This window comes from Cydia pomonella, chromosome 26 (assembly GCF_033807575.1).
Source record: "Cydia pomonella isolate Wapato2018A chromosome 26, ilCydPomo1, whole genome shotgun sequence".
Classification (NCBI taxonomy): domain Eukaryota; kingdom Metazoa; phylum Arthropoda; class Insecta; order Lepidoptera; family Tortricidae; genus Cydia; species Cydia pomonella.
In genome coordinates this window covers 1008025-1035486 of record NC_084728.1, presented here as the reverse complement: position 1 = coordinate 1035486, position 27462 = coordinate 1008025, and the positions used below count along the sequence as shown (strand labels likewise).

The 27462-nt window shown below is 42.9% G+C and overlaps 1 protein-coding gene across 1 annotated transcript in view; it reads right to left on the bottom strand.

Moving 5' to 3' along the window:
• The window catches only part of LOC133531920 (ATP-dependent zinc metalloprotease YME1L), a 31829-nt gene extending 4569 nt beyond the window's left edge, over nt 1-27260 (bottom strand). The window contains exons 1-13 of the mRNA XM_061870346.1: nt 26992-27260; nt 26408-26903; nt 25323-25475; nt 21225-21357; nt 19140-19242; nt 17719-17929; nt 15718-15818; nt 15255-15383; nt 13527-13690; nt 9988-10153; nt 7941-8124; nt 7248-7396; nt 5597-5703 (exon numbers count right to left, since the gene is read on the bottom strand). Of these exons, the coding sequence (XP_061726330.1) occupies nt 5597-5703; nt 7248-7396; nt 7941-8124; nt 9988-10153; nt 13527-13690; nt 15255-15383; nt 15718-15818; nt 17719-17929; nt 19140-19242; nt 21225-21357; nt 25323-25475; nt 26408-26903; nt 26992-27027 (2132 nt within the window). The 5' untranslated portion in view covers nt 27028-27260. The remainder of the gene's footprint in view (nt 1-5596; nt 5704-7247; nt 7397-7940; nt 8125-9987; nt 10154-13526; nt 13691-15254; nt 15384-15717; nt 15819-17718; nt 17930-19139; nt 19243-21224; nt 21358-25322; nt 25476-26407; nt 26904-26991) is intronic.
• Nucleotides 27261-27462: the final 202 nt, after the last annotated feature.

The window sequence follows — 27462 nt, the reverse complement described above, 5'->3', positions numbered from 1 at the left end:
ATCAAAAACCGGTACCGATTTTAGCAAGCAACACCACACTCGAATATGTCCAAAAATATGTATATCTTGGGAAACAAATATCGTTTAACCCCGAAAGAAATTGAGAAGAAATAGAAAGAAGAATAGCCAATACATGGAAACAATTCTGGGCTCACAAAGAAATACTCAAATCGCAACTTCCTGTAAACCTGAAGAAAACAGTGATGGATTCATACCTACTGCCTTGCCTCACATATGGCTGTCAAACCTGGACATTAAATCAGGCAACCAAAAATAAAATACAGACCACCCAAAGAGCAATGGAAAGAAGCTGTTTAGGCATAAAACTAAAAGACAGAATAAGATGCTCCGATATTAGAAAAAGGACACAAGTAACTGATGCCTTACACTTTGCGCAGAGCATGAAATGGAGATGGGCTGGTCATGTGGCAAGGCTCATTGACGGGAGGTGGACAGGAAAGGTGACCAAATGGAAGGGCCCCCTGGGCTCTAGAAAGAGAGGACATCCACTAGCCAGATGGCAGGACGAAATTGTTGCTACTGCGGGTAAGGAATGGCAAAGCGTAGCAAAAGACAGAAACAAATGGAAACAGCTGGAGGAGGCTTTTACCCAGAAGGGGTCTACAGCAGAAAAATAAAAATTAATATTTATAAATATATATATCAAACGATAAAATTCTCTGTGGAATATTGAAGCTCTAATAATAATAATAACTTCATTATTATCATAGAAAAACATTGGTTTAGCGTAAAAACATACATAATAACAACAAAGTACATAAACGTACACTAAATAGGATGCCGTTCAGAATAAGCTGTGTCTATTAGACGCGGCACTGGTTTTCAGGCACTCAAAGGTTTTTTAAATTTATTTAGGAAACATACAGCACATAATAATACAATAAGGTACAAGATAAAGTTAGAACATAAGCCAAAACAGTTTCCACTTGTAGCTAATACAAAATTCCTTTGCTCAGAAAAAAAGTACATTAATTGGGTATTTTTAATTTAACAGTAACATTTAGTAAATAAGATAATACACGAGCACGATTAACAATTATAACAAGCATACTTTAGAATTTTGAAAATAAAAAGCACAATTTTTAATTTAGACTTTGAAATTTCAAAACAGAAACAAAACATCACTAGAATAGAAACAGAACAACACATGCAAGAAAGAAAGAGAGAGAGAGAGAGATTCACACAATTTATTTTTGAATATGTCCGTTTAAATTGGGTTACGAGTAAATAATTTCTAAAGTCATACTTAATAGTATTTTATGCAACAGTTGTATAAGAAGCGTCAAAAAAGGCGAGTGGCGTGAGTTACAATGTGAGCCGGAGCCGAAGGCGTAACATTGTAAAGGAATACGCCACGAGCATTTTTTGACCTATTTATACAACGTTGCATACAATATTTTTCCTACGAGTCAACAAAAATAAATCTTAATTTAGGTAAACAAATTACAGCAAAAGTGTATAGCCAAGACGCGCGAGCACACCTTGTTACGCGCCCGGCCCGCCCCGGGCCGCGGCCGGCCGGTCAGCGACACTTACTACGAAGACCGCTTAGCGTTGCTTGTTAGTCTCCGTAGGCTACGGTGGCCAAAATCGAGAAAAACTGTCCAAAAATTTAATTTAGCTAGTAACAAGTACCAGGGCCTCGTGAGTTACGAGGAGGTGTCGCCGACCGGCCGGCCGCGGCCCGGGGCGGGCCGGGCGCGGAACAAGGTATGCTCGCGCGTCTTGGCTATATACTTTTGCTTTGTTTACCTATATTAAGATTTATTTTTGTCGACTCGTAGGAAAAGTATTGTATGCAACGTTGAATAAGTAGGTTAAAAAATGCTCGTGGCGTATTCCGTTACAATGTTCGCCTACGCCTTCGGCTCCGGCTCACATTGTAACTCACGCCACTCGCCTTTTTTGACCCTTCTTATACAACTGTTGCATAAAATACTATAAATATATTATTATAAAACTGCGACCGCAGTTTGGCGAGGAATAAAGTGGTGTCACAATGTTATGTACCTTTATGATAAATAAACTAAACAAAAAAAATATGTACATGCTAGTTTTAAGGTTATTAATTGCCGTGTAAGAGTAAGGGTTTGACATATAACATTTTATTTTAAGCTATCGCAAACTATTTTATTACACGGGAATTGTAAAACTTGATCGTCATTTCAGTGTAAGTAAAACGACGTTAAGGCGCGGTGTATAGTAAAATGCGCTATTTTTAAATCGATATTTACAGGCTTGTACAAGGATTTCATCGATTATTTTCTAGTATGTATAACTTCAGTCTTTGAACTAGCCGTATGCTTGTCAGAAACACGATGGCTCATCTTTTTCTCGATAGATTTTTGCTTTGAAAATATGCTCAAAACTGTATTTATTTCGATATTTTAGAAGTACTATGATGAATATCAATATGAAATTTACTTCATTCAATAGCTTTTAAGTAACTCTAACATTTTGCTTGTCAGTTTATCGATGCGTTAAATTTTTCATTCATAATTATGAATTCAACATTTTGTCTACTAAACGTTACCCTGCGCGGCAATACTGTCAGTACGCCAGTACGCCCGTGACCACTGTCAGCGTCGGACCTGTGCTAGCTTAGCGGACGTTACATAAAATGGATAATCACACGATAAATACACAAATATGTTATACACACAATGTTTTCATCACTCTTACGAAGAAAAAACTAATTTTTAAGCTAATTGATTCTTAAATACGGTGACATTTCAGACATCCATCCGTCATATTATCTTTTTTGACAAGTTTTACACACGCACCTGTCCGGCATACAGCCACGATTAACCAAATGATGAAATGGTGCCTTGCACCCGAGTTAAACACTCTACTTTTCATTTTTAATACGAGGAAGGTAAAATACATGTACATTTTAAAAAACACTGCTAAGTAAAAAATTCAGTAGTACTTATTTCGTGAGGGGTACCTACTTTTAATTATCAATTTAGGTAAAATAATATTTTAAATGGCTATTACAGTAATAATCAAATTGAATACCTATTTTTAAACGTAAACAAATAAAATTAATCCGCTTGTTTAATTTATATAAGTCATTATATTGGAACAGCTTCATTTTTAACACATACAGGATGCAGGAGATATACTGGATTTAAATAGTGCTTAGTGAAAGGTACCATTTCACGTTTTTGTGGAAGTGCTCAAATGGCTGTAATAGTTTATGTTATAAGTGTTGAATTTGTTTGGTATTTCTGGTTTATTAACTTTCATATGGTATACACTTAAGACTTTATTTACAACATTTATCAACTATTTTATTTTGTAAGGTGAGCAGGAGTGATATTTACCCTTCAAATTCCATTCAAAATTTTGCAAGTACTCGGTTCGGAAGTTCGTATATATTTGTACCTCTCGCCAATATAAAATAATAAGCACTAAATACGCTATTCGATTAGAACAATTAAATTATTGTCTTCTTCTTCTTGGTCCCTCAATGCTGAGGATCGTGACATCATGTCCTTCTGTTGAAGTTGTCCTTGTTGTTGTTAAATTATTGTAATGTTTATGCATTTCGCCACATGCACCTAACTAATCAAACCTTGCAACAGTGACAGTTTTCCAGTTTCCTTATTAAAAATGACTACCACCACAAAACAAAGTTATGATTGGAGGTAATTGTTAATTAATTTTCTACGTAGGGCTTAAAATTCAAAGGTTAAGTCATAAAAAGTGCCCGTGAGGAAACCGAATTTTTTTAACCACGTATTCCTGAGGTCATAAGAAGAATTTCATGTACAAGTTTAAGTCAATTCCGCAAAAAAAATATTTTTTTTTTTTTACTTTTTGTATGTTTTTAAACATATTAAGATCATGTTCTTGGAAAATTTATGGATTATATAAATTGGTACATTTTTTTTCGTAAAAATTAGTCTATTCAAATGGTACCTTGAGACTTTGATATCTGTCAAGAAGGTAGTCTAGACTAGGTCCCAAAGTGGCGACTGGCGACATAGCCATCAAAAAGGCGTTATGCACTAAAACACACCGAAAAATATTTTTTTAAATTGGTATTAACTCTGAAACTAGGCGAATTAAAAAAGTTTATATGACATTTTTGCCTCTAAATACGATCCGGAATATACTGTTAAAATCTTTCCGTTTCCTCGAGAGTACCGTGTATTTACAAAATAACCTCTTTAAAAATCAAGACAGAACTCGACCTAGGCGTTCGATCCCGGATGAACGGTCCTTAGCAACCAAGCGTTAACAAGCGTGTGTATGTATGTTTTCCTTGTCTAACTTGCTAGCTACTTTTGGCCGCTAGAAGAGCGTAAATATACTTCAAAGCCTTTAATTTTGCCACTAAATATGGCAACACCTCACTAACCACCCTCTGTTGGCCGACAGCTTTCTGGCTATCGCATCGACCCGTGAGTGGTGGGCCACCACTTGAAGGGATAAATAACATAGTTGACGATAAAATAATTTTGTTCATCGGAAAGTTTTGTATGTTAATTAACTTTATGGAACAGGTCTTAACTGTACTTCTTTCCAAAGGGAAATAATACTCATTGAGACAATTCTAACAACCTCAAACGCAATTTGGTTGCGATATTTTGACACAGAGTTCCTATGGCCACCTCCTCTCTCATGCATCAGATCAGCTCGATGGTACCATCATATTTCATTGTCACCCTACTTACATATGTATGCAGATTTTCAACTTCATCTGAAACCTCAGTGGGTCAAATATACTTGTAATATTTGATTACAGACAGAGTAGACAGACAACAGACTGATTCTTTATTAGACATTAATTAAAGTCAGTCAATTATACTCATTACTATATAACTTCGAAGTAGTAGTAGTAGTATAAGTGCATTTTTGCCATTATAAACTTTAAATAATAAATAATAATGGCAGTTTTCTCGACTTTTGCATTTAAAAATTATAATCGTCTTCATTGTCGTCAATTCAAAAAATAATATAGAAATAGTCGTTACAGTTAGAGTCATGGTTCTTTTTTGAGAAGATAGCATAATTTATCTACTTTTTGGAGCTACATATGCTTGTGCATACCTTATGCTTATGTTTTCAGTTATCTCAATACCAGCAAAAACATGCTACCTTTTTACGTTCACTTCCACAAATTACTTAGCTTTGCTAGTATTCTTCCTTTTTTCACTACTTGCCCGAAATTGACTTCTATTGCATTTTTAAGGTCAACTAAGTTTTGAATAGGTATCTATATATGATTTAAAGCAGACAGTTGTAACTTTTGTCTGAATTAGTAAGTAATATTATTTCGACACAAAACGATTTGGTATCATTTTACTAGGTTCTCAATTTGCCGCGGTATACCCTAGTATTATATATAATTATCAAATTTTTAATTTCATTAAGTTTAAATCATAATCAATATAAATTTCCGGAAAAGATCCCAGAATTAACAAACCAGAATACGGATGGCGTCAGAATAAGGACGTAGACTTGCTGCGAGCGCGGCGCGCGGGGCGCCCGCCTGCCTGCTTTACCACTTCGTCTGCTTCACCCCCTCAAAAACCTAAAATCTGTCTATAAGAGCGCCTTAACATACTTGAGCAGCGCCTCGGCGAGCGCCTTGTGCTCCTTGGCGTGCGTCCGCAGAATGGTCTTCGCGCGCTCGTAGCTCTCCGACAACAGCTTTTTGATCTCCGTGTCAACCTGCCAATGCAACAACTCTAATTTATTTACTGTTTAGCTACAATTCAATTATCTTAACGTACAGTCAAGGTATTAAATATCGATACGCACAAAGTGCCAAAAATATGTATACACGACCTTGTTGCCTATATATTAAGGTAGTGTGTACATATTTTTGTCACTTTGTCCGTATCGATATTTAGTACCTTGACTGTACCAAAGACGGACTTAATACCATAAAACTACTAAAGGTCCTTTTTTTAGTAGGTCCGTTTATTACGAGGAATTTCGTACATTGACCCGCCTGTTGCTATCCCTATTACACGCGCATAATTATATTACTGTCACGCTCGCACAATGTCTTGCTCACTTGCACCACTCATATGTGTAGTGGTCAAAAATCGTGCGAATAAACCTCAGTTACAAACCCGGATCGAACAGAAATAAATGCGTGAGTGGCGCGGAACACTCGGATAGGACGAAGTATATTATTATTGATAAACTTATATTATTGATGAACAAAAAAAAAACTTAATCGATAAAATATTCACTATCGAAACTGCTCCCAAAATTTCACAAAGCTGAAACTGATACGGTTAGCTCGAGCTTCACACTCGGTTAATCAATCAAAAATATGAAATTCAAGTGCAAAAAATATACAAAAAGTAATATCTGCATACACGTTCAGGGATCGAACCCGTGTCGTCGCTGTTACCACCTGATATAGGATATAATAAAACCGGCCAAGAGCATGTCGGGCCACGCTCAGTGTAGGGTTCCGTAGTTACTCTTCCGTCACAATAAGCTAAACTGGAGCTTAAAGTATAGTAAATTGTTAACCAAGGGATGAAACGGTACCTTTCACCCGAGTTAAACAAATAGGCAAATTTGCATAATCAGTACCTAATTAAAGTAAGTCTTTACTATGAAGGGAAAACTTTTTGCGATAACTCAAAAACAGCTAAACTGATCTTGTCCGCTATAGTTTTCATTTAATGTCTTTCTTAAGCTCTACTTCCACCATTTTTTTTATATTGTTTGGTTCAAAAGTTAGAGGGGGGGGGGGGGGGGGGACACATTTTTTTTCTCTTTTGGAGCGATTATCTCCGAATATATTTACTTTATCAAAAAATGTTTCGTGAAAACCCCTATTAGTTTTGAAATACCTTTCCAACGATATCCCACACTCTAGGGTTGAAGCGAAAAAAAATTTCACCCCCACTTGACGTGTAGGGGAGGTACCCTAAAAAAACAATTTTTAGATTTTATTGTACGACTTTGTTGGCTTTATTGATTTATATATCCATGCCAAATTTCAAATTTCTTTCTAGCACTAACGACCACGGAGCAAAGCCTCGGACAGACAGACAGACAGACAGACAGACAGACAGACAGACGGACATGGCGAAACTATAAGCGTTCCTAGTTGACTACGGAACCCTAAAAAGACGTGAAATTAGTCTACTTATTCTCGAGATAGAATTTAAACAAAAGAGATGACGGAAGTCCCTCGCGCACCATGTGCTGGGCGATGGAGGAGGCTTGGTTCAAGTAAAGGATCTTACTAGTTCATTGGTCTGAGGTCCCAGTGTGGGCTGCGACGGCTGCCCCCTCGAGGTCTCCATACTGCGGAGTCCCACTCGCTCGCTCATGCCCCACTCGCGGACCATGTGCTGGGCGATGGACGTGGCTTGCTTGAGGTCTGATGATGCTCCTGGAAAAATAAAGTAAATTTATTACCACAATGAAATGGTAAGGATTATTGAATTTAAGCTGTCCTGTGTTGAGTTTTATTATTCGAATATTTTCGAATATTCGGATTGCAAACCCTAGTCGTGAGTATATTTGCCTGAGTTTTCGCGGTAGCCCGGTGGGTATTAAATTATAAAGTAATGATTCGATTTATTTTCAAACCAGAGGCGAACGAGGGCGAAACATCGGTCCATCTAGGTTTTCGTGACTGCTGCTCAGGTACTGTTGTGCTTGGAACCACTAACAACTAATTTTGGATAAGACACTAACCTGAGGTAATCTTATCAGGTCCGAACTCCTCAGCAGCTCTGCTTCCCAACATGGCGGCCATCATGGCTTACAACTGTTGTTTGGTGACCTGGAGGCGCTCCTTGTCCGGGATAAAGCGAGGTCGCACGTAATGATGGTCATCTTGTTGAGAGGATGAGCGTCTTCGGGAGGCGCAAGAACCCTCTGGAGGTACACAACTCTCCTAGGAAAGTTTGCGTTTTGAATAAGACACTAACCTGAAGTAATCTTGTCCGGGCCGAAGACCAACTCCTCAGCAGCTCGGCCTCCCATCATGGTGTCCATCATGGCCAGCAGCTGCTGCTTGGTGACGTGGTAGCGCTCCTTGGCCGGGATGTAGGCCGTGTGGCCGAGCGACGGCCCGCGCGGGATGATGGTCACCTTGTGGAGCGGGTGCGCGTCCTGCAATCGACGGGGGCTTTAACTTATGTACTACGGGGGGGATATTTTCTTAATAAAATTGACAATGTAAATGATATCTCCACAATTAATAACAGATTTAACAAAAGTTTTATTTTTGATACTTAGCTGACTGTACTTTTCTGTCAACGGGCAACTGATACCCATTGAGACAAAACAAACCCAAACACAATTAGGTTGCGTTGTTTTATCACAGAGTACCTATGGCCTCCTGTTTCCATCATCAGATCAGCTCGATGGTACCATAATATTGCATTGTCACCCAACTTACGCAAGCATATAAAGTCTCTGCTCAAATAATCGGCAAGTAGGTCTTTAGCTTGTAAGATTTGACTCGAATATACATACACACCCCCGCGCCCGCGTGACGCCTCGCTCGCGTACGCCGCGAGATAGTGTTGGCCTCTTCATCAGGTAGTCTAGAACGTCTCTCCGGACCCATCAGGAGCTTGTCGCATCCTTAAAATACTTTGTCACTGTCTACAGCCCTACAATATCCACTGACCTTGGTGTAGACAGTTATTAGCAAATGTTCTCGGGATGGGGTGAGCATCATCAGGCCTGGAGCATCAGACCCACAACAATATCCACTGACCTTGGTGTAGACAGTTATTAGCAAGTGTTCTCGGGATGGGCTGAGCATCATCAGGCCTGGAGCATCAGACCCACAACAATATCCACTGGCCTTGGTGTAGACAGTTATTAGCAAGTATTCTCGGGATGAGGTAAGCATCATCAGGCCTGGAGCATCAGACCCACAACAATATCCACTGGCCTTGGTGTAGACAGTTATTAGCAAGTATTCTCGGGATGAGGTAAGCATCATCAGGCCTGGAGCATCAGACCCACAACAATATCCACTGACCTTGGTGTAGACAGTTATTAGCAAGTGTTCTCGGGATGGGCTGAGCATCATCAGGCCTGGAGCATCAGACCCACAACAATATCCACTGACCTTGGTGTAGACAGTTATTAGCAAGTGTTCTCGGGATGGGCTGAGCATCATCAGGCCTGGAGCATCAGACCCACAACAATATCCACTGGCCTTGGTGTAGACAGTTATTAGCAAGTAATCTCGGGATGAGGTAAGCATCATCAGGCCTGGAGCATCAGACCCACAACAATATCCACTGGCCTTGGTGTAGACAGTTATTAGCAAGTATTCTCGGGATGAGGTAAGCATCATCAGGCCTGGAGCATCAGACCCACAACAATATCCACTGGCCTTGGTGTAGACAGTTATTAGCAAGTATTCTCGGGATGAGGTAAGCATCATCAGGCCTGGAGCATCAGACCCACAACAATATCCACTGGCCTTGGTGTAGACAGTTATTAGCAAGTATTCTCGGGATGAGGTAAGCATCATCAGGCCTGGAGCATCAGACCCACAACAATATCCACTGGCCTTGGTGTAGACAGTTATTAGCAAGTATTCTCGGGATGAGGTAAGCATCATCAGGCCTGGAGCATCAGACCCACAACAATAATATCCACTGGCCTTGGTGTAGACAGTTATTAGCAAGTATTCTCGGGATGAGGTAAGCATCATCAGGCCTGGAGCATCAGACCCACAACAATATCCACTGGCCTTGGTGTAGACAGTTATTAGCAAGTATTCTCGGGATGAGGTAAGCATCATCAGGCCTGGACCATCAGACCCACAACAATATCCACTGGCCTTGATGTAGACAGTTATTAGCAAGTGTTCTCGGGATGGGCTGAGCATCATCAGGCCTGGAGCATCAGACCCAAGGCAATATCTACTGGCCTTGGTGTAGACAGTTATTAGGACGTCTTCTCGGGATGAGCATCTTCATCAGACCCACAACTACGATATCCACTGACCTTGGTGTAATAAGCTACCAGCGCGTGTCCGCCCTCGTGGTACGCAGTGATCGTGTTGGCCTCTTCATCAGGTAGCCGGGAACGTCTCTCCGGACCCATCAGGACCTTGTCGCGGGCGTCTTCTAGATACTTCATCGTGACTGTCTTTGCGCCATCTATCGCTGCTCTGCAATAAAAAAAATGTTGTTGACTACGGGATACTCAGTTTTAACTTCACGAAGGACTAAAATTAAAACGTCTAGATCGTTTTTAGTGGACAAATCCCTTTAAAATTGAGGGGTCAATGCGTAATCTTATTTGACTACGAAGCTCACATATCTGTTTGTACTATTTTGTTTATCTTTGCCCTGTATTTTTTTATGGTAGAGGAGGCAAACGAGCAGACGGATCACCTGATGGTAAGCGATTACCGCCGCCCATGGACACCTGCAACACCAGAGGGGTTGTAAGTGCGTTGCCGGCGTTGGCTGTATTTGCTATATGTGTTATTTTATTTGATGTGTTGTCTGAATAAATGATTTCTATTATATTAGTCTATTTTAGTATCATATCAACGAGCCTTTACTGGGTTAACTGTGTGACTAGGCCGATTTGCGTAAGCAAGTAAAATCTGTAATTAGAATGTTTTTCGCCTTGACAGCCGATACGCGTAAGCACTTTTCTTGAATCTGACTTTTCACTTGCAATACTAATTCACCCTTTCAGTGATAACTGGGTGACATGTACTGGAGAGAAGCTTGGTTGACCATGTTCTCCAGATCGGCGCCGGTGAAGCCGGTAGTCCTTTTGGCTAATACGTCGCTGCTCGCACAGGGTTGTTAGCTCGGCCTAGGCGACTAGGCAGTTCCAGGATCTCTATCGTGGTGCCGTGACCAGGATAAAATAATAATAATAATTTAGCCTATATACGTCCCAATGCTGGGCACATGCGCGAGAGGGTTTGGGCTATAGTCCCCACGCTGGCCCAAGGCGGGTTGGAGACTTCTCATACACCTTTGAATTTCTAAGGATAAAGCTTAGACAAAAATGCTTTCGTTTGTCCGTCTGTTCTCCTTTACAGGTCGCATTTCTCAACCAATTCTTGTGAACATTTGTGAGCATTTTTGATAGTGACCCTAAACCCTACGTATCCAACTTTATCATGCGAACGGCTACGGAGTGAGAATCACTTCCTGCTAATCTATTCCCAGTCCAGTATAATTTGGATCATTTTAAATCGAGAGTGAATAGACATCTTATAGGTAAGCATGTTCCATCCTGGACTGCATCGGCACTTATCATCAGGTGAGATTTTGGTCAAATCCTAAACATTAAAAAAAAATAGTCTATACACTTTCGGATTTTTTCAAAATGGCGGAGCTATGAGAGTTTGCGAGGTGTAGACGTCACAGAGTCAGTATACAATAGTTACTTGAGAGCGGCCTGGTTGACCATGTTCTCGAGGTCGGCGCCGGTGAAGCCGGTGGTGCCCCGGGCGAGCACGTCGCTGTCCACGTCGGGGTTGGCCGTCACGCGGCCCAGGTACAGCTCCAGGAGCACACGGAGTCAGTATACAATAGTTACTTGAGAGCGGCCTGGTTGACCATGTTCTCGAGGTCGGCGCCGGTGAAGCCGGTGGTGCCCCGGGCGAGCACGTCGCTGTCCACGTCGGGGTTGGCCGTCACGCGGCCCAGGTACAGCTCCAGGAGCACACGGAGTCAGTATACAATAGTTACTTGAGAGCGGCCTGGTTGACCATGTTCTCGAGGTCGGCGCCGGTGAAGCCGGTGGTGCCCCGGGCGAGCACGTCGCTGTCCACGTCGGGGTTGGCCGTCACGCGGCCCAGGTACAGCTCCAGGAGCACACGGAGTCAGTATACAATAGTTACTTGAGAGCGGCCTGGTTGACCATGTTCTCGAGGTCGGCGCCGGTGAAGCCGGTGGTGCCCCGGGCGAGCACGTCGCTGTCCACGTCGGGGTTGGCCGTCACGCGGCCCAGGTACAGCTCCAGGAGCACACGGAGTCAGTATACAATAGTTACTTGAGAGCGGCCTGGTTGACCATGTTCTCGAGGTCGGCGCCGGTGAAGCCGGTGGTGCCCCGGGCGAGCACGTCGCTGTCCACGTCGGGGTTGGCCGTCACGCGGCCCAGGTACAGCTCCAGGAGCACACGGAGTCAGTATACAATAGTTACTTGAGAGCGGCCTGGTTGACCATGTTCTCGAGGTCGGCGCCGGTGAAGCCGGTGGTGCCCCGGGCGAGCACGTCGCTGTCCACGTCGGGGTTGGCCGTCACGCGGCCCAGGTACAGCTCCAGGAGCACACGGAGTCAGTATACAATAGTTACTTGAGAGCGGCCTGGTTGACCATGTTCTCGAGGTCGGCGCCGGTGAAGCCGGTGGTGCCCCGGGCGAGCACGTCGCTGTCCACGTCGGGGTTGGCCGTCACGCGGCCCAGGTACAGCTCCAGGAGCACACGGAGTCAGTATACAATAGTTACTTGAGAGCGGCCTGGTTGACCATGTTCTCGAGGTCGGCGCCGGTGAAGCCGGTGGTGCCCCGGGCGAGCACGTCGCTGTCCACGTCGGGGTTGGCCGTCACGCGGCCCAGGTACAGCTCCAGGAGCACACGGAGTCAGTATACAATAGTTACTTGAGAGCGGCCTGGTTGACCATGTTCTCGAGGTCGGCGCCGGTGAAGCCGGTGGTGCCCCGGGCGAGCACGTCGCTGTCCACGTCGGGGTTGGCCGTCACGCGGCCCAGGTACAGCTCCAGGAGCACACGGAGTCAGTATACAATAGTTACTTGAGAGCGGCCTGGTTGACCATGTTCTCGAGGTCGGCGCCGGTGAAGCCGGTGGTGCCCCGGGCGAGCACGTCGCTGTCCACGTCGGGGTTGGCCGTCACGCGGCCCAGGTACAGCTCCAGGAGCACACGGAGTCAGTATACAATAGTTACTTGAGAGCGGCCTGGTTGACCATGTTCTCGAGGTCGGCGCCGGTGAAGCCGGTGGTGCCCCGGGCGAGCACGTCGCTGTCCACGTCGGGGTTGGCCGTCACGCGGCCCAGGTACAGCTCCAGGAGCACACGGAGTCAGTATACAATAGTTACTTGAGAGCGGCCTGGTTGACCATGTTCTCGAGGTCGGCGCCGGTGAAGCCGGTGGTGCCCCGGGCGAGCACGTCGCTGTCCACGTCGGGGTTGGCCGTCACGCGGCCCAGGTACAGCTCCAGGAGCACACGGAGTCAGTATACAATAGTTACTTGAGAGCGGCCTGGTTGACCATGTTCTCGAGGTCGGCGCCGGTGAAGCCGGTGGTGCCCCGGGCGAGCACGTCGCTGTCCACGTCGGGGTTGGCCGTCACGCGGCCCAGGTACAGCTCCAGGAGCACACGGAGTCAGTATACAATAGTTACTTGAGAGCGGCCTGGTTGACCATGTTCTCGAGGTCGGCGCCGGTGAAGCCGGTGGTGCCCCGGGCGAGCACGTCGCTGTCCACGTCGGGGTTGGCCGTCACGCGGCCCAGGTACAGCTCCAGGAGCACACGGAGTCAGTATACAATAGTTACTTGAGAGCGGCCTGGTTGACCATGTTCTCGAGGTCGGCGCCGGTGAAGCCGGTGGTGCCCCGGGCGAGCACGTCGCTGTCCACGTCGGGGTTGGCCGTCACGCGGCCCAGGTACAGCTCCAGGATCTCGCGGCGACCGCCGTAGTCTGGTGTTGGCACGTTCACCTGAGAAAAGAGTAGTTTTTAGGTTATGGGCGTTTTTATTTACTGAAGAACGAGGGAGCGCTATCAGACAGAATCAACTACCATGACAACCGGGACAACGTGGCAAAATGACGTTCTTCATTACACAGTAATCTACGTGGTCATGGGCATTGTCATCGTGTTGGCAGCGCTGCACGTGCGCCGCCGCCCCGGGAGAGCGGTCACAGACCAACCCCGACGGCATCCACATCGCGCAGCTCCACCCCATCAGCACCCACCACTACCGCCGTGGACAACCCCCTGAGAGAACATCATCGCGTCACGGCAACTGCGCTCAACTCTACTAAGGGCCACTTGCACCATCCCACCAACCCGGGGTTAAGCGGTTAAACCGTTAACCCAGTGTCAAATTGTACTGGTAACCATGGTAACTCCAGGTTTAACCGGCTAACCCCGGATTAGTGATTGGTGCAAGAGGCCCCAATAGTTCTATGTTCAGGAGATTTACTTGCATCAAATCGCTTACCCCAGGTGGTCTTGCAATCCGGAGGTCGCGCATTCAAACCCCGGCTCGTACCAAAGAGTTTTTAGGACCTTATGTACGAAATTGTACGTGTTGCGTATGCAGCTGTAATTTTCAGCCAAGGTATGGTTGGACCGGACCGATACAGTGTTATGTTTACGATGCTTTATATATAAATAATCTTTACTTAATTTAGTCGTTATCTTTTATCTATTTTTCAATTTGTTCACTCTATATTATTTTATGTCTTTTTCCTTCTTGTCTGTTACCTTTCGTGATTTTTCTCACTTGATGGTCTCATCGGAAGATCAGCGCTGGAAGCCACCAGCAACATGCTGAGATGAGACCATTTCGTGGCACTGTATACTTCCTTTGTTTTTGTTATATCATCAGTGGTGGATTAAGGTTCGATGCCACCCTAGGCCCTATTCAAATTGCCGCCCTCTCCACTCAATATATTACTTATTAGAGATGCCTTAATTATTTTCAAAGTTGACATGTCAAAAATTTTTCTATTACAACAATGAAATACGTAAATTTTTGCCGCCCCTAAAATCGTACCGCCCTAGGCCTGGGCCTCATGGGCCTAGGTGGTAATCCATCACTGTATATCATATAATTTAATGTGTCTTGTTTTTGTTTACGAATAAAAATTAGTCTATTCTAAATATCATTTGATATTACCAGTCGCTTTTCGGTGAAGGAAAAAATCGTGAGGAAACCTAACTAATCTCAACAGGATCTAGTATACCCTCTGGGTTGGAAGGGCAGATGTCAGTCGCTTTCGTAAAAACTAGTGGCTCGGGACCGGGATAAGTGGCGTACTAGAAGAGAGGCCTATGCTCAGCAGTGGGCGATAAAAGGCTGATATGATGATATGATGATGAGTGCCTACGCCAAATCTTGGGATTAGTTGTCAAGCGGATCCCAGGCTCCCATGAGCCGTGGCAAAATGCCGGGACAACGCGAGGAAGAAGACTCGAAACCGTAATTCAAGACCAAAAAAACTACGACAATGTTGCCACTGCAATAAAATGTTAATAGAGTCACCGAGCCTATTACCTCCACGTCAAAACGTCCAGGCCTCAGTAGAGCCTGGTCCAGGTCATCGCGGCGGTTGGTGGCGCCCAGGACTATGACTCCCTCGTTCTGATGGAAGCCGTCCATCTCTGACAGAAGCTGGTTGATGGTCTGTGAAAAAAAGATTTATTATTATTATAGGACTTAATTACACAAATTGACTAAGTCCCACAGTAAGCTCAATAAGGCTTGTGTTGAGGGTACTTAGACAACGATATATATAATATATAAATATTTATAAATACTTAAATAGATAGAAAACACCCATGACTCGGGAACAAATATTCATGCTCATCACACGAATAAATGCCCTTACCAGGATTTGAACCCGGGACCATCAGCTTCGTAGGCAGGGTCACTACCCACTAGGCCAAACCGGTCGTCAAACTGCTAACTGATGCTGCTGCTGCGGTGCTATGAACTGTATCAAGCTCGTTATGTTCACCTGGTTGGCGTAGGGATGCAGGACGCTGTTGGTCCTCTTGGCCCCCACGGAGTCGATCTCGTCGATGAATATCACACATGGTGCACGCTCCTTTGCCGCTTCTGTGACAAAAAAACATCAAGTTTGATAGTTAATTTCTCGCCTGCCTGTGTGTGATAATCAGAGATCGGCGGGGGTGAGCTGTTTTCAGTTTTTGCATAACATGGACATACCTTGTCATTTAATAGTAATCACCCCATGTGTAATTAATAATTATAAACTAATGAAATTATTTTATTTCGGCTGCCTTCACGTCAGGTCGCAATCAAAACCTACGGAATGTGATTAATCTATTTTGCACAGCTTTCTGCTTAAGTGAGAAAAGTGAGAAGTGGTGATAATGATTCTGACCAAATTGGTCCCCATCACTGAAAACCAGCGCCACGGATTGCCGCGGCATTATGCTGAGTGGGGATCCTATTTTAGCGCCCAATGTTTTTTCTCGGTATGTCCTTCTTTTTCTAAATGTAACGTGTTGTTGCGTTAAATAAATGTATTTTCTTTCTTCTTTAAAATTTTTGATCATCTATTGCATATTTTTAAAGAATGAAAACCGGCATCCTCGCTTCGCCGGTCATTGCTCGCGCCAGTAATGTATTGCTGTCGCCCGGAGAACCCACTAGGAGGATACCTTTGGGCAGCTTGAGAACCCACTACACTAACAATTTAGACAGCAACGCTCATGTGATACTTTTGGAGTTAGCAAAGCTCAAGCGACACTTTTGGAGTTAAAAGCGTCTACAGTTTACGGTGACTACACTAATGTCATAATAAAGACCGGTGAAAAAAAAGCCCTTAATGGTTGGTTGTTGGAAATGCTCATGTGACACCTCTATAGAAGTGTCCTTAGACCACGGAGGCCACATACTATCACGCGGGCAGGACGCTTTCTAGCCAGTTAAAAGGTAAAAAATCTCAGCTGAAGATAGTTACTGAACAAGTCCCTGACTCTCCGGGCGCCCTGGCCGACGAGGATCTGTCGAACTCCGGTCCGGCAGCATGGAAGAAGGGCACGCGCCAGCAGCGCCTTGCCGGTGCCGGGCGGGCAGGACGCTTGCTAGCCAGTAACTAACACTTACTGAACAAGTCCCGGACTCTCCGGGCGCCCTGGCCGACGAGGATCTCGTCGAACTCCGGTCCGGCAGCATGGAAGAAGGGCACGCGCCAGCAGCGCCTTGCCGGTGCCGGGCGGGCAGGACGCTTGCTAGCCAGTAACTAACACTTACTGAACAAGTCCCGGACTCTCCGGGCGCCCTGGCCGACGAGGATCTCGTCGAACTCCGGTCCGGCAGCATGGAAGAAGGGCACGCGCCAGCAGCGCCTTGCCGGTGCCGGGCGGGCAGGACGCTTGCTAGCCAGTAACTAACACTTACTGAACAAGTCCCGGACTCTCCGGGCGCCCTGGCCGACGAGGATCTCGTCGAACTCCGGTCCGGCAGCATGGAAGAAGGGCACGCGCCAGCAGCGCCTTGCCGGTGCCGGGCGGGGCAGGACGCTTGCTAGCCAGTAACTAACACTTACTGAACAAGTCCCGGACTCTCCGGGCGCCCTGGCCGACGAGGATCTCGTCGAACTCCGGTCCGGCAGCATGGAAGAAGGGCACGCGCCAGCAGCGCCTTGCCGGTGCCGGGCGGGCAGGACGCTTGCTAGCCAGTAACTAACACTTACTGAACAAGTCCCGGACTCTCCGGGCGCCCTGGCCGACGAGGATCTCGTCGAACTCCGGTCCGGCAGCATGGAAGAAGGGCACGCGCCAGCAGCGCCTTGCCGGTGCCGGGCGGGCAGGACGCTTGCTAGCCAGTAACTAACACTTACTGAACAAGTCCCGGACTCTCCGGGCGCCCTGGCCGACGAGGATCTCGTCGAACTCCGGTCCGGCAGCATGGAAGAAGGGCACGCGCCAGCAGCGCCTTGCCGGTGCCGGGCGGGCAGGACGCTTGCTAGCCAGTAACTAACACTTACTGAACAAGTCCCGGACTCTCCGGGCGCCCTGGCCGACGAGGATCTCGTCGAACTCCGGTCCGGCAGCATGGAAGAAGGGCACGCGCGCCTCGCCGGCCACGGCGCGCGCCAGCAGCGTCTTGCCGGTGCCGGGCGGGCCCACCAGCAGCACGCCCTTCGGCAGCTTGCCGCCCAGCGACGAGAACTTCTCCGGGGACTTCAGGAACTCCACCTGGGGAAGGATTTTTTTTTAAATGTTGTCCCGTTAATTGCTTCGAAACTCCGAAAACAGAAAATGACAGACGAGGCGCCTCCTGTTGTTAAATCCTCCAAAGTGTGTTTCGGATCTAGACCGCGGGCCAGAAGCATATTTCGTCAGTCATCGCCTCCCAGCTAATACTTTGTCAGATGATAGTTTAGATGCTGTTTTAAACTTGAAAAACTGTCAGCCGGTTGTATCACGGTGGAAAGACCGTCAGCTGTAAAATGTATGTAAAGAATATGCGCCTTACCGCTTTATGTGCGGCAAAGTATACGTAATGTGTAAATTGCGTAATCCGTTGATGGACTGCTACATGTAAAGTTTTATGATTGCTATCATAAAAAGGTATAGCGCTTATTTTTTACATGTTCATGCGACCAGCTGACGTTGTTACCACCGCGATATAACCGACTGACGAATTTGTTTAAGTAACCAAAGCATCTGAACTATCATTTGACAAAGTATCAAACGGGAAGCGATGACAATTTTTTTGTTTTACGTGTTTCGGTGGCTGCCATTCTTCAACCCACCTACGGAGCGGCAGCTGACGTCCACGAGAGTTCATCATACCTAGCCGTTAACACTTCACGAGTTTTCGGCCGGAAGGCGATTGTTCATGGGAATCTGTTCCTGGCTCGCGGTCTAATATCTTTGTTTGACATAAGTATTGTAAGTCATAATCAGATTATCATTAGTCATAACTCTGAAACCGTTGACTTTTCAGGATTTTCGTAAGGTTATCCTATAGATAGGTTAGGTTAGATTTGTTGCACGGCAATCCTGAAAAGTTACGCGTTTCTGAGAAAAACCAAATGACGCCCAACGAAAATGCAGACAAACAATACATAATGACTTAAAAAATTATGCGAAACAATAGTGACCCGTAATGTATATCAAATAAAATAGCTCACAGTGAGAATTTCAAATATAATATATATTTTGATAAATAGCTTAGAAGTTATTTAAGAAAATAGGCAATAATTACCATTCCGCTCTAACTCCAATCCTATATCTCCCAAACATTTTGGGACTAAAATTTAAAAAAAATACACAAAATAGTTCTTTACCTAAATAATTCTTCTGATTATAGTAAAACCTAGAATAAACATCGCTCGAGCTCAAATCAATCTTAGGAAAAAAGTCTCAGGGTCAGGCCGTTTATTTAAAACAGCTGACTTACCACATCCTTCAGCTCCTGCTTGGCCTCATCAGCTCCCTTGACGTCGTCGAAGGTCACGGAGATGTCTTCGGGGTCCACCTCCACCTGGTTGCCCAACTGAATCCTGCTCGGAAGGGATCGTAGACTGATTATTTAAGTAAACTACTATTTACATGTTATTTTGTTTACATTTAACATTAAATAAGTTTTTGACAAAAATGTCTATTTTGATACGAGCTTTTCTTTCCAAAGCCAATTATGTAATACTTGTCAATTCTATCAACTCCAAACACAGTTTGCGTTGTTCTATCACAGAGTTCCCATGGCCACCTCCTGTCTCCATCATCAGATCAGCTCGATTTTATCATAATGTTGCATTGAATCCGATTAACATATGTATGTAAAATTTCAACTATTTAGCTGATGAGCCTATGTCACACAGTGTCCAGTATTATACAGTGCCACTGTAATTGTTGTGGATGAGCTCTGGATATGGAGAAGATTTGATTCTATTATTGTTAAAGACCGTTTCCATAGAAGGAAACGTGTTTCTATGGAGTGATCCAGAACTCACCAAACTTCACTACTGAAAAGTTCACAAATACCTTCGGCTAACTACAATCATAGATAGGGTCGCGGTTCAGGCCACTATGGAGTGAGAATAGGTATCCAAAAATTTAAGGTAGGACGCCAGGATACTATCCTCATCAAGCGCATGACATATCCAAATGAAAATCCCAAATTTATTTAATACACACCTTTATTCCTTAAATATATATGACCCGCTACGGTCAACACGAGTTATTTATTAGTAAATAAGTAATACTAAATACTTCTTAGTGACACCACTATTTCTTGAAATTTACACTAAATACATCATAGACATCTCTGTGTCTACGGACAACAATATCAAAATTTGTCTTCCTAACATAACACTGTCTAAAGTAAAAGTTATGCCCCAACCTCCGGGGATGTTTAGCAGTAAGCAATTGCTCACAGGGATTACAGGTTACCTGTTCAGCATAAAGGGTCCATATTTAACTAAAGGCCTAACTTATTGCTTAAAAGCAATAATCTGAAAGATTATTGCTTTGATGATGTTTTAATCTGAAGACTTCGAAGAATTTTCTCTGTGATTTTATTTTCCATGCATAGTACGATTTATCGACCACATAGGCGCCAATAGAATTTCAACTTAATCATTTCGATTTAAGGATCAGATTAATTTCTTTCGTGAAATGTGACTTGTCTTCAAATGAATCATCAGAGCTTTATTGGAATATATTTGAATTTTTTGGGAAAACCTTGTAGATTGGTGTGGCCTGGAAAAGGGTTAAGCAAAACAAAAATAAAGGTTTAACATATGGCTCCAGGAGATTACAGGCCTGAGTGTTTGATTTGAATTACAATTTAATTAACATGACATTTTTCCTTTGAGGTATTGAATCTAGAGAAATTGGCTACTTGACTGTTTTTTGTAAATAATGTCAAACGATCTTGATTTTCCTGAGGATCAAATGTCTATATAGGACTCATGGCATTTAAGCAACACAAAGATCAGAAATGAGAGTTAAAGTCTGACGCTCGCACTCGACGATTGAAACGCCTTTAACAATATGATAAGGTGATGTGACGTCACATTATATAAGTCTGTCCTAAATGTATGGAAGATCAAGGAAATTGCCATTTTGACCCTGAAATATTGCGTTTATGTGTATAGTTGTTGTACAATTTATTTTTCAATAAAATGTAAGGAATCGAATGGTACCATTTTCTTTTCTATTTTTGAAAGACAAAAAAAAATTTTTTTTTTGAAACTCGGAGCCTTGTTTTTTTTTATAATCTCAATATAAATTCCACTATTTATAATAGGTGGCTCATTTTCTATCCATTTAACTAAATTTTGTTATAATATTCAACATGTGTCAAGTACCCAATTACTGTAAATCTGAAGCCTCTGAAGTTGTGAACTCTTGTAGTGTGAATCAATTTAAAAACAATCTTGACATACTATCTAAATAGTGAATTCGTGCCAAGTGAACTCTGATTTGGACATACCAGCATCAGCTGCCTGTCTAAAACTAAATAATAATAATAAATAGTTACCGGAAAACAGTGCCGCTGACGGATGCCATGAGGCTGACGAAGATGGCCAGGAACAGCACTATGGTCAGCAGCTGCTGCACCACCTTCAGGTACTTGGAGGCCTTGGTGCCGCGCGCGTTGTCTGGGTGCGAACCTGGAAAGTAAATATTTTTTTCATATGGTTTCGTAGGTTTCCTTCCACCGTTTAAGAATCAGACCGGCAGTTCTAAATTTTTATGTTTAATATAAATGTTTAAAATATTAATTATTTTAATTAGAAAATTATTTATTTATTTAATCATTATTGCATAATACATGAAGGTACAAATGGCGGACTTAATAAATAAAATAAATAAATAAATAAATATTATAGGACATTATTACACAAATTGACTAAGTCCCACAGTAAGCTCAATAAGGCTTGTATTGAGGGTACTTAGACAACGATATATATATAATATATAAATAGGTGCAGAAAGAGATGAAACAGAAACTTTTATTGGCAAATTTGGCTTCGGATCTAGGAACTCCCGCGGAGACAAGCTGGTTAACTTTATAGAACAAGAAAAACTGTTCCATATGAGTTCATTCTTCAAAAAGAGACCAGCTAGAAAATGGACTTGGATATCTCCGGGAGGAAAATATAAAAACGAAATTGACTACATTTTCTGTAGCCATAAATGTATAGTACAAGATGTCAGCGTCCTAAACAGCTTCTACACAGGAAGTGACCACCGTATAATCCAAGCCACTATATGCATTAATACACGTTTGCAAAGATATGCCTCGTTAAGGGCGAAGAACATAAAAGTTAATACAGTCCAACTTAACATGTGCAAAGATCAGTATGAGCAACGGCTGACTCAAGAGCTAAATCATTTAGATGAAGACTGTGACCATGAAGCAATTATTCAGAACATACAAAATGCCCTGTACAGGATAGCGCGAGATTTAACACCTCAATCAAAAATAAATTGCCAAAAGTTTAAGACTGAGACCCGAGACCTTCTAGAAGAAAGGAGAACTTTACTACGAGAGGGCAAAGGAGGAACAGACTACTTTAAAAACCTTGCACTAGAACGAGAAAGCAGGTCGAAGCAGATATTGAAGCATATCGGGAAAAAACCGTTAAGCATATAATAGACAAGTATCAGGGTCCTAAAGTATTTCGTAGAGCTTTAAAACCAGGAACGCAGCAAATCACTAAACTCTTAGATGAAAATAGCCAACTTAAAATAGAGCAAAAGCAACTCCTTGAAATAACACATAAGTATTATTCAAAGTTATACACATCCCAAAATCCCAAACCAAGAGGAGTGGGGAAACGAAAAATTATGAACGTTGGCTCTGAAGATGTTCCGGAAATAACAACAAGCGAAATCGAATATGCTCTCAAAAATATGAAAAATGGCAAGTCACCCGGCAGTGATAACATCATTATTGAAATGGTAAAGGATGGAGGAGATAGAGTAAGAGAGCTACTTAAAACGGCTTTAACAAATGCTTGGAGGAGCAAAATATACCCGAGATTTGGAATTGTGCCACGGTCATCTTACTTTATAAAAAAGGCAATAAAGCAGATTTAAACAACTATCGTCCCATCAGTTTGCTCTCACACCTATACAAACTCTTTACAAAGATCATTACCCTACGCCTCACCAAAAAACTTGACTCATACCAACCAGTGGAGCAAGCCGGATTTAAGTGGTCACAGCACATTGGATCATATATTGTCGATGAGAATCATTATAGAAAAGACAACTGAATATCAAATGCCATTGTGGTTAGCATTTATAGACTACAAAAAAGCATTTGACAGTGTTGAAACATGGTCGGTCTTAGAATCTTTACAAAATGCTCGTATAGATTACCGATATATTGCTCTAATTGAAAATATGTACAAGAGAGCCACCTTAAAAGTCAACCTACCCCCAATGACTGAGCCAGTTAGGATTGAGAAAGGCGTACGACAAGGAGACACGCTCTCGCCAAAATTGTTTACTCTGGTGCTAGAGGATATCTTAAAAAGCCTCAACTGGGAAAATCGTGGATTAAATATATTGGGTTGTCGCTTAAATAACTTGCGGTTTGCTGACGACATTGTTTTATTGGCAAATGACCCTGCTGAACTTCAATGCATGATCCAAGAACTCAGTGATGCTTCCATACGGTGTGGCCTGGAAATGAATCTAGACAAGACAAAAGTTATGACCAATACGGAAGTCAAGGCGAATATCACAGTTGACAATACCGCCATCGAAACTGTCGATAAATACGTATATTTGGGACAAGAGATAGTGACCGGGAAGAGGAACCAAACCAATGAGATCAACAGACGCGTACGACTAGCCTGGGCAGCCTATTCGAATTTAGAGTTTGCCTTCAAAATGAAATTTAAAGCTGAACAAAAAGCCCGCATATTTGACCAATGTATCCTGCCAGTTCTCACTTATGGAGCCGAAACCTGGGTTTTCACCAAGGACATACTACATAAGTTAAGCGTTGTCCAACGGGCGCTAGAGAGAAAACTGGTTGGGATCACATTGAGAGACCGTAAAACGAATGAGTGGCTGAGACAGAAGAGCAAGGTCACCGATGTTGTAAAACGCGTAGCCAGACTGAAGTGGGAATGGGCCGGTCATATAGCACGAAAAACCGATTCGTGGAGCAAACGTCTACTGGAGTGGCGACCATGGGGGGAGGAACGTCCTCAAAGTAGACCCCAGATGCGTTGGGACGACGACATCAAAAGGACTGCGGGGAAGAAGTGGCTCCAGGTCGCACAGAACCGTGACGAGTGGCATAAAATGAAGGAGGCCTACACCCAAAGGGTAGAGAAGGGCTAAAGAAGAAGAAGAAGACTTAAATACATAGAATACACACACTAATTTCTAGCCAAGACTATATAATATATAAAATTGTTTATAAAAAAAAACTAATTGTTTGAGCGCCTGACCCAATAAAATTTATAGCTTTTTTAGCCCTTTAAGCCCGACCGAATTTTTGACCATATTTGGTTTTCCTTAGAACCATGGCGATCATTTGTAATTTTTTTCTAACCTCCTCTTCCCTTCTAACTTAGTATGACGTGATTTATGGACAACCCTCCACACATATACTAGATCAAGGCCGGTAATGAAAGTATTATGTAATTATGTATGTAAATCTGAGGTGGTTTTTTTACATGCTCCTAGATAGTAATATATGTCTTTCACCATCACAGAACAATGGTTATCCGCCTATCCAGATATTTGGGAAACATACGCGGAGCCGAAGCCAACATGTAGAGGCCCTTTTGACACTTTAATGAGGTGTAAGGGGTACTTCAACATACATACTAATTATTATTATAATGAAAATTAAGATTTTTCCCCTCAATACTAAAGACTATTATTTCTGGCCAATGGCCAAAGGGCGTGTGTCCATATGGTTAAATATAGAGTACACTCAATAAAGCCTCTAAACATGAATGGAATAACATTTACAGTACCTAGGGTGGGAATTAGCACTATTCGTGCCTATGTCGAAAAATTTACTGGATATATGTACTGTAAAACGTTGCACGATACACGTGCGAAAAAGTAATACACAACTCGTGTCGATTTACAATTTCCTACTTTTCACACTTGTATCGTAATGTACTATTAAAACTTGTGTTAGGGGTCATCCATTAAGTACATCACACGAATTTGTAGGTTTTTTGGCCCCTCCCCCCTCCTTGTCACACTTGGTCACATTTGAAAACCCCTCACCCCCTGGTGTGACGTCACATTTTTCGAATTAGGTATTATTAATATTTTATCAAAATATTTTTGCTAAAGAAATATTAGCAATTTAATGACACTGAAGGAAAATTAAACGAATATAAAGATTATCGTTCCAAAAACTCGTTATTTAACTTTACAACGGATAAAAAATAACATAAAAAATTCGATTATTTATGATTTTAAAGTGACGTCACAAAGTTTGTGACTCCCCCCTCCCCCTTGTCACAACATGTCAACATTTCCTTAACCCCCTCCCTCCCCCTAATCGTGTGATGTAAATAATGGATGACCCCTTATGATCACATTTTAACTATGTAACAGGTTCATGACAGGACTAAATATAAATACTTACCAGCTAAATACCCTTCGGCGAAAGCAATCTTGATCTTATCTTTCTGCTGGCTAGTGAGTGGCGAGTCGTCTCCGAGCAGCTTCTCAAGGCGCGGCGCCACATCCGGTCCTAAAGCTTGCTTGTCCTTACTGCTTGGGGGCTCTGCTGCAAACCCTGGTGCATTCCGGTATGTTACTAATTGAATAATATTAAATATAATATTATTGTAGAACATGATGAAAAGCACTGATGGCCTAGCAGTAAGAGCGTGCGACTTGCAATCCCGATGGTCGCGGATTCAAACCCCAATGAGTATTTTGGAACTTACGTACAAAATATTATTGTTATTTACTTTTCAAGGAGACTGTTTCGTGAAGGCAAACATCATGAGGAAAACGGACTAATCCCAATAAGGCCTAGTTTACCCTCTAGGTTGGGTCAGATGGCAATCATTTTCATGAAAACTAGTGCCTACGCCAATTCTACGGATTAGTTGGCAAGCAGACCCCAAGCTCCTATGAACCATGGCAAAATGCCATGCCAAAATGATTACTCAACAGGAGGGCCCACACAGAGCGAGCGCTCGAGCGAGGATAACGCGCGCGTCGCCTACGAGGCACGTCTACACCTCGTGCGTATGTGAGCTTAGTGTGGACCCGCCTGACACTGAACATGTATCACCGAATATTTGTACAAGAACAAACTTGGCCTTTTAAGGAATATATTTATATGTAAAAAAGAACACATTGTTGAATTTCCTAAAGGAACACATTCATTACTTTTATAATATCTCTTCATGTTCTTTTATTGAATACTGCTGAATATCAACAGCTGATATTGGAATCTTAAAGTACCCTACAAGGTTTTAATAAAAATAGTCAATGGAGACAGCTTAATTGATTTTTGCCTGCTGGGCATGAATTTTTTTTTAAATCAATTTTTAAGGAATGGGGTTTCGTCACGCAGTGACCATGTCACCCCTGTATTGAAATCTATAAAAATCACCTCCACTATTACACTACTATTTTTACAAAAATTTACTCACACAGTTATCACACTGTTTTCTCTAGTCAACATTCCTACGAATTTATCTTATTCATACTGACCGAAGAACTTACGCAGTCTATTAATCAGGTTTGGGTTCCGTTTCAAGTCCGCATGGATCCCTCTCTCCGTCTTGAAGCCTCGCACTTGGATATCGAAGCCCCTCTGCTGGATACTACTTGATAATAACCCCACAAACTGATCAGTGAAGCTGAGAAAACCTCTCTGTGGAGGTTGGGCCGACCATCCATTTTTATTTTTCTCAAAGGAGTCTGCAGATACATAAGAGATCTTTCTAGGGGACAGACACCGCTCTGCGTCCCTTGAAAATCGCGGGGATGATGCAAGCGAGCGGATGTCAACCTTCTTCAATTCCACTAAGGCATCTTTGTCCAAATTCTTGATCGCCTCTTGAAAGCTTTCCTTGCAAATTGTTGCATCATACGTCAACGCCGCGCTCTCTTTCCGTTTAACATTCTTGTTTTTACCATAACTGTGCTTTCTATGCCTGAAAACACTGGAGTAGCGGGCCGATAGTTGGCTAAAACTAACTAAAATCTGCAACGATACAAAGGTTATGATAATGACAAACAAATTCACGATTTTAGCAGATTATACTTACTATACAGTTTCGGGAATACTTTACCTGATTTTGGGTGTTTATGGAATTCAGTGAGAACATGTTACATGTAGCTGGATTTGTGTTTTGCGAGTGCACTCGAAAATTTTGTAGGCTCTTACGTCAAACTTAATTTTCGTAGCAAAATATGGCGAACAGACACATTTCTTCTATGACCTCTATGGGTCAGACTTGGATAAGACTTGCTGTCACTAGCTCGAATAGAATTTCGCCTAAAACATTAATAAGTAAACGAATTATTAATGTGTTTATTTTTTGTAAAGCATATATTAACTTTATTAAATGCTACTAAACATTGACAGAGGCTAAAAAAGAACATTTAATTTTTTTTTAACAATTTCTTTCATGACTTTTCAGATCGAAGATAAATACAATTATGACAAAAACCTTAATTTTATTTAAATATAAATATATCTAATTACCAAAAGGCTAATTCAGATCTTTATTTTTTTGTATTAATTTGAGTTTGCATAGACA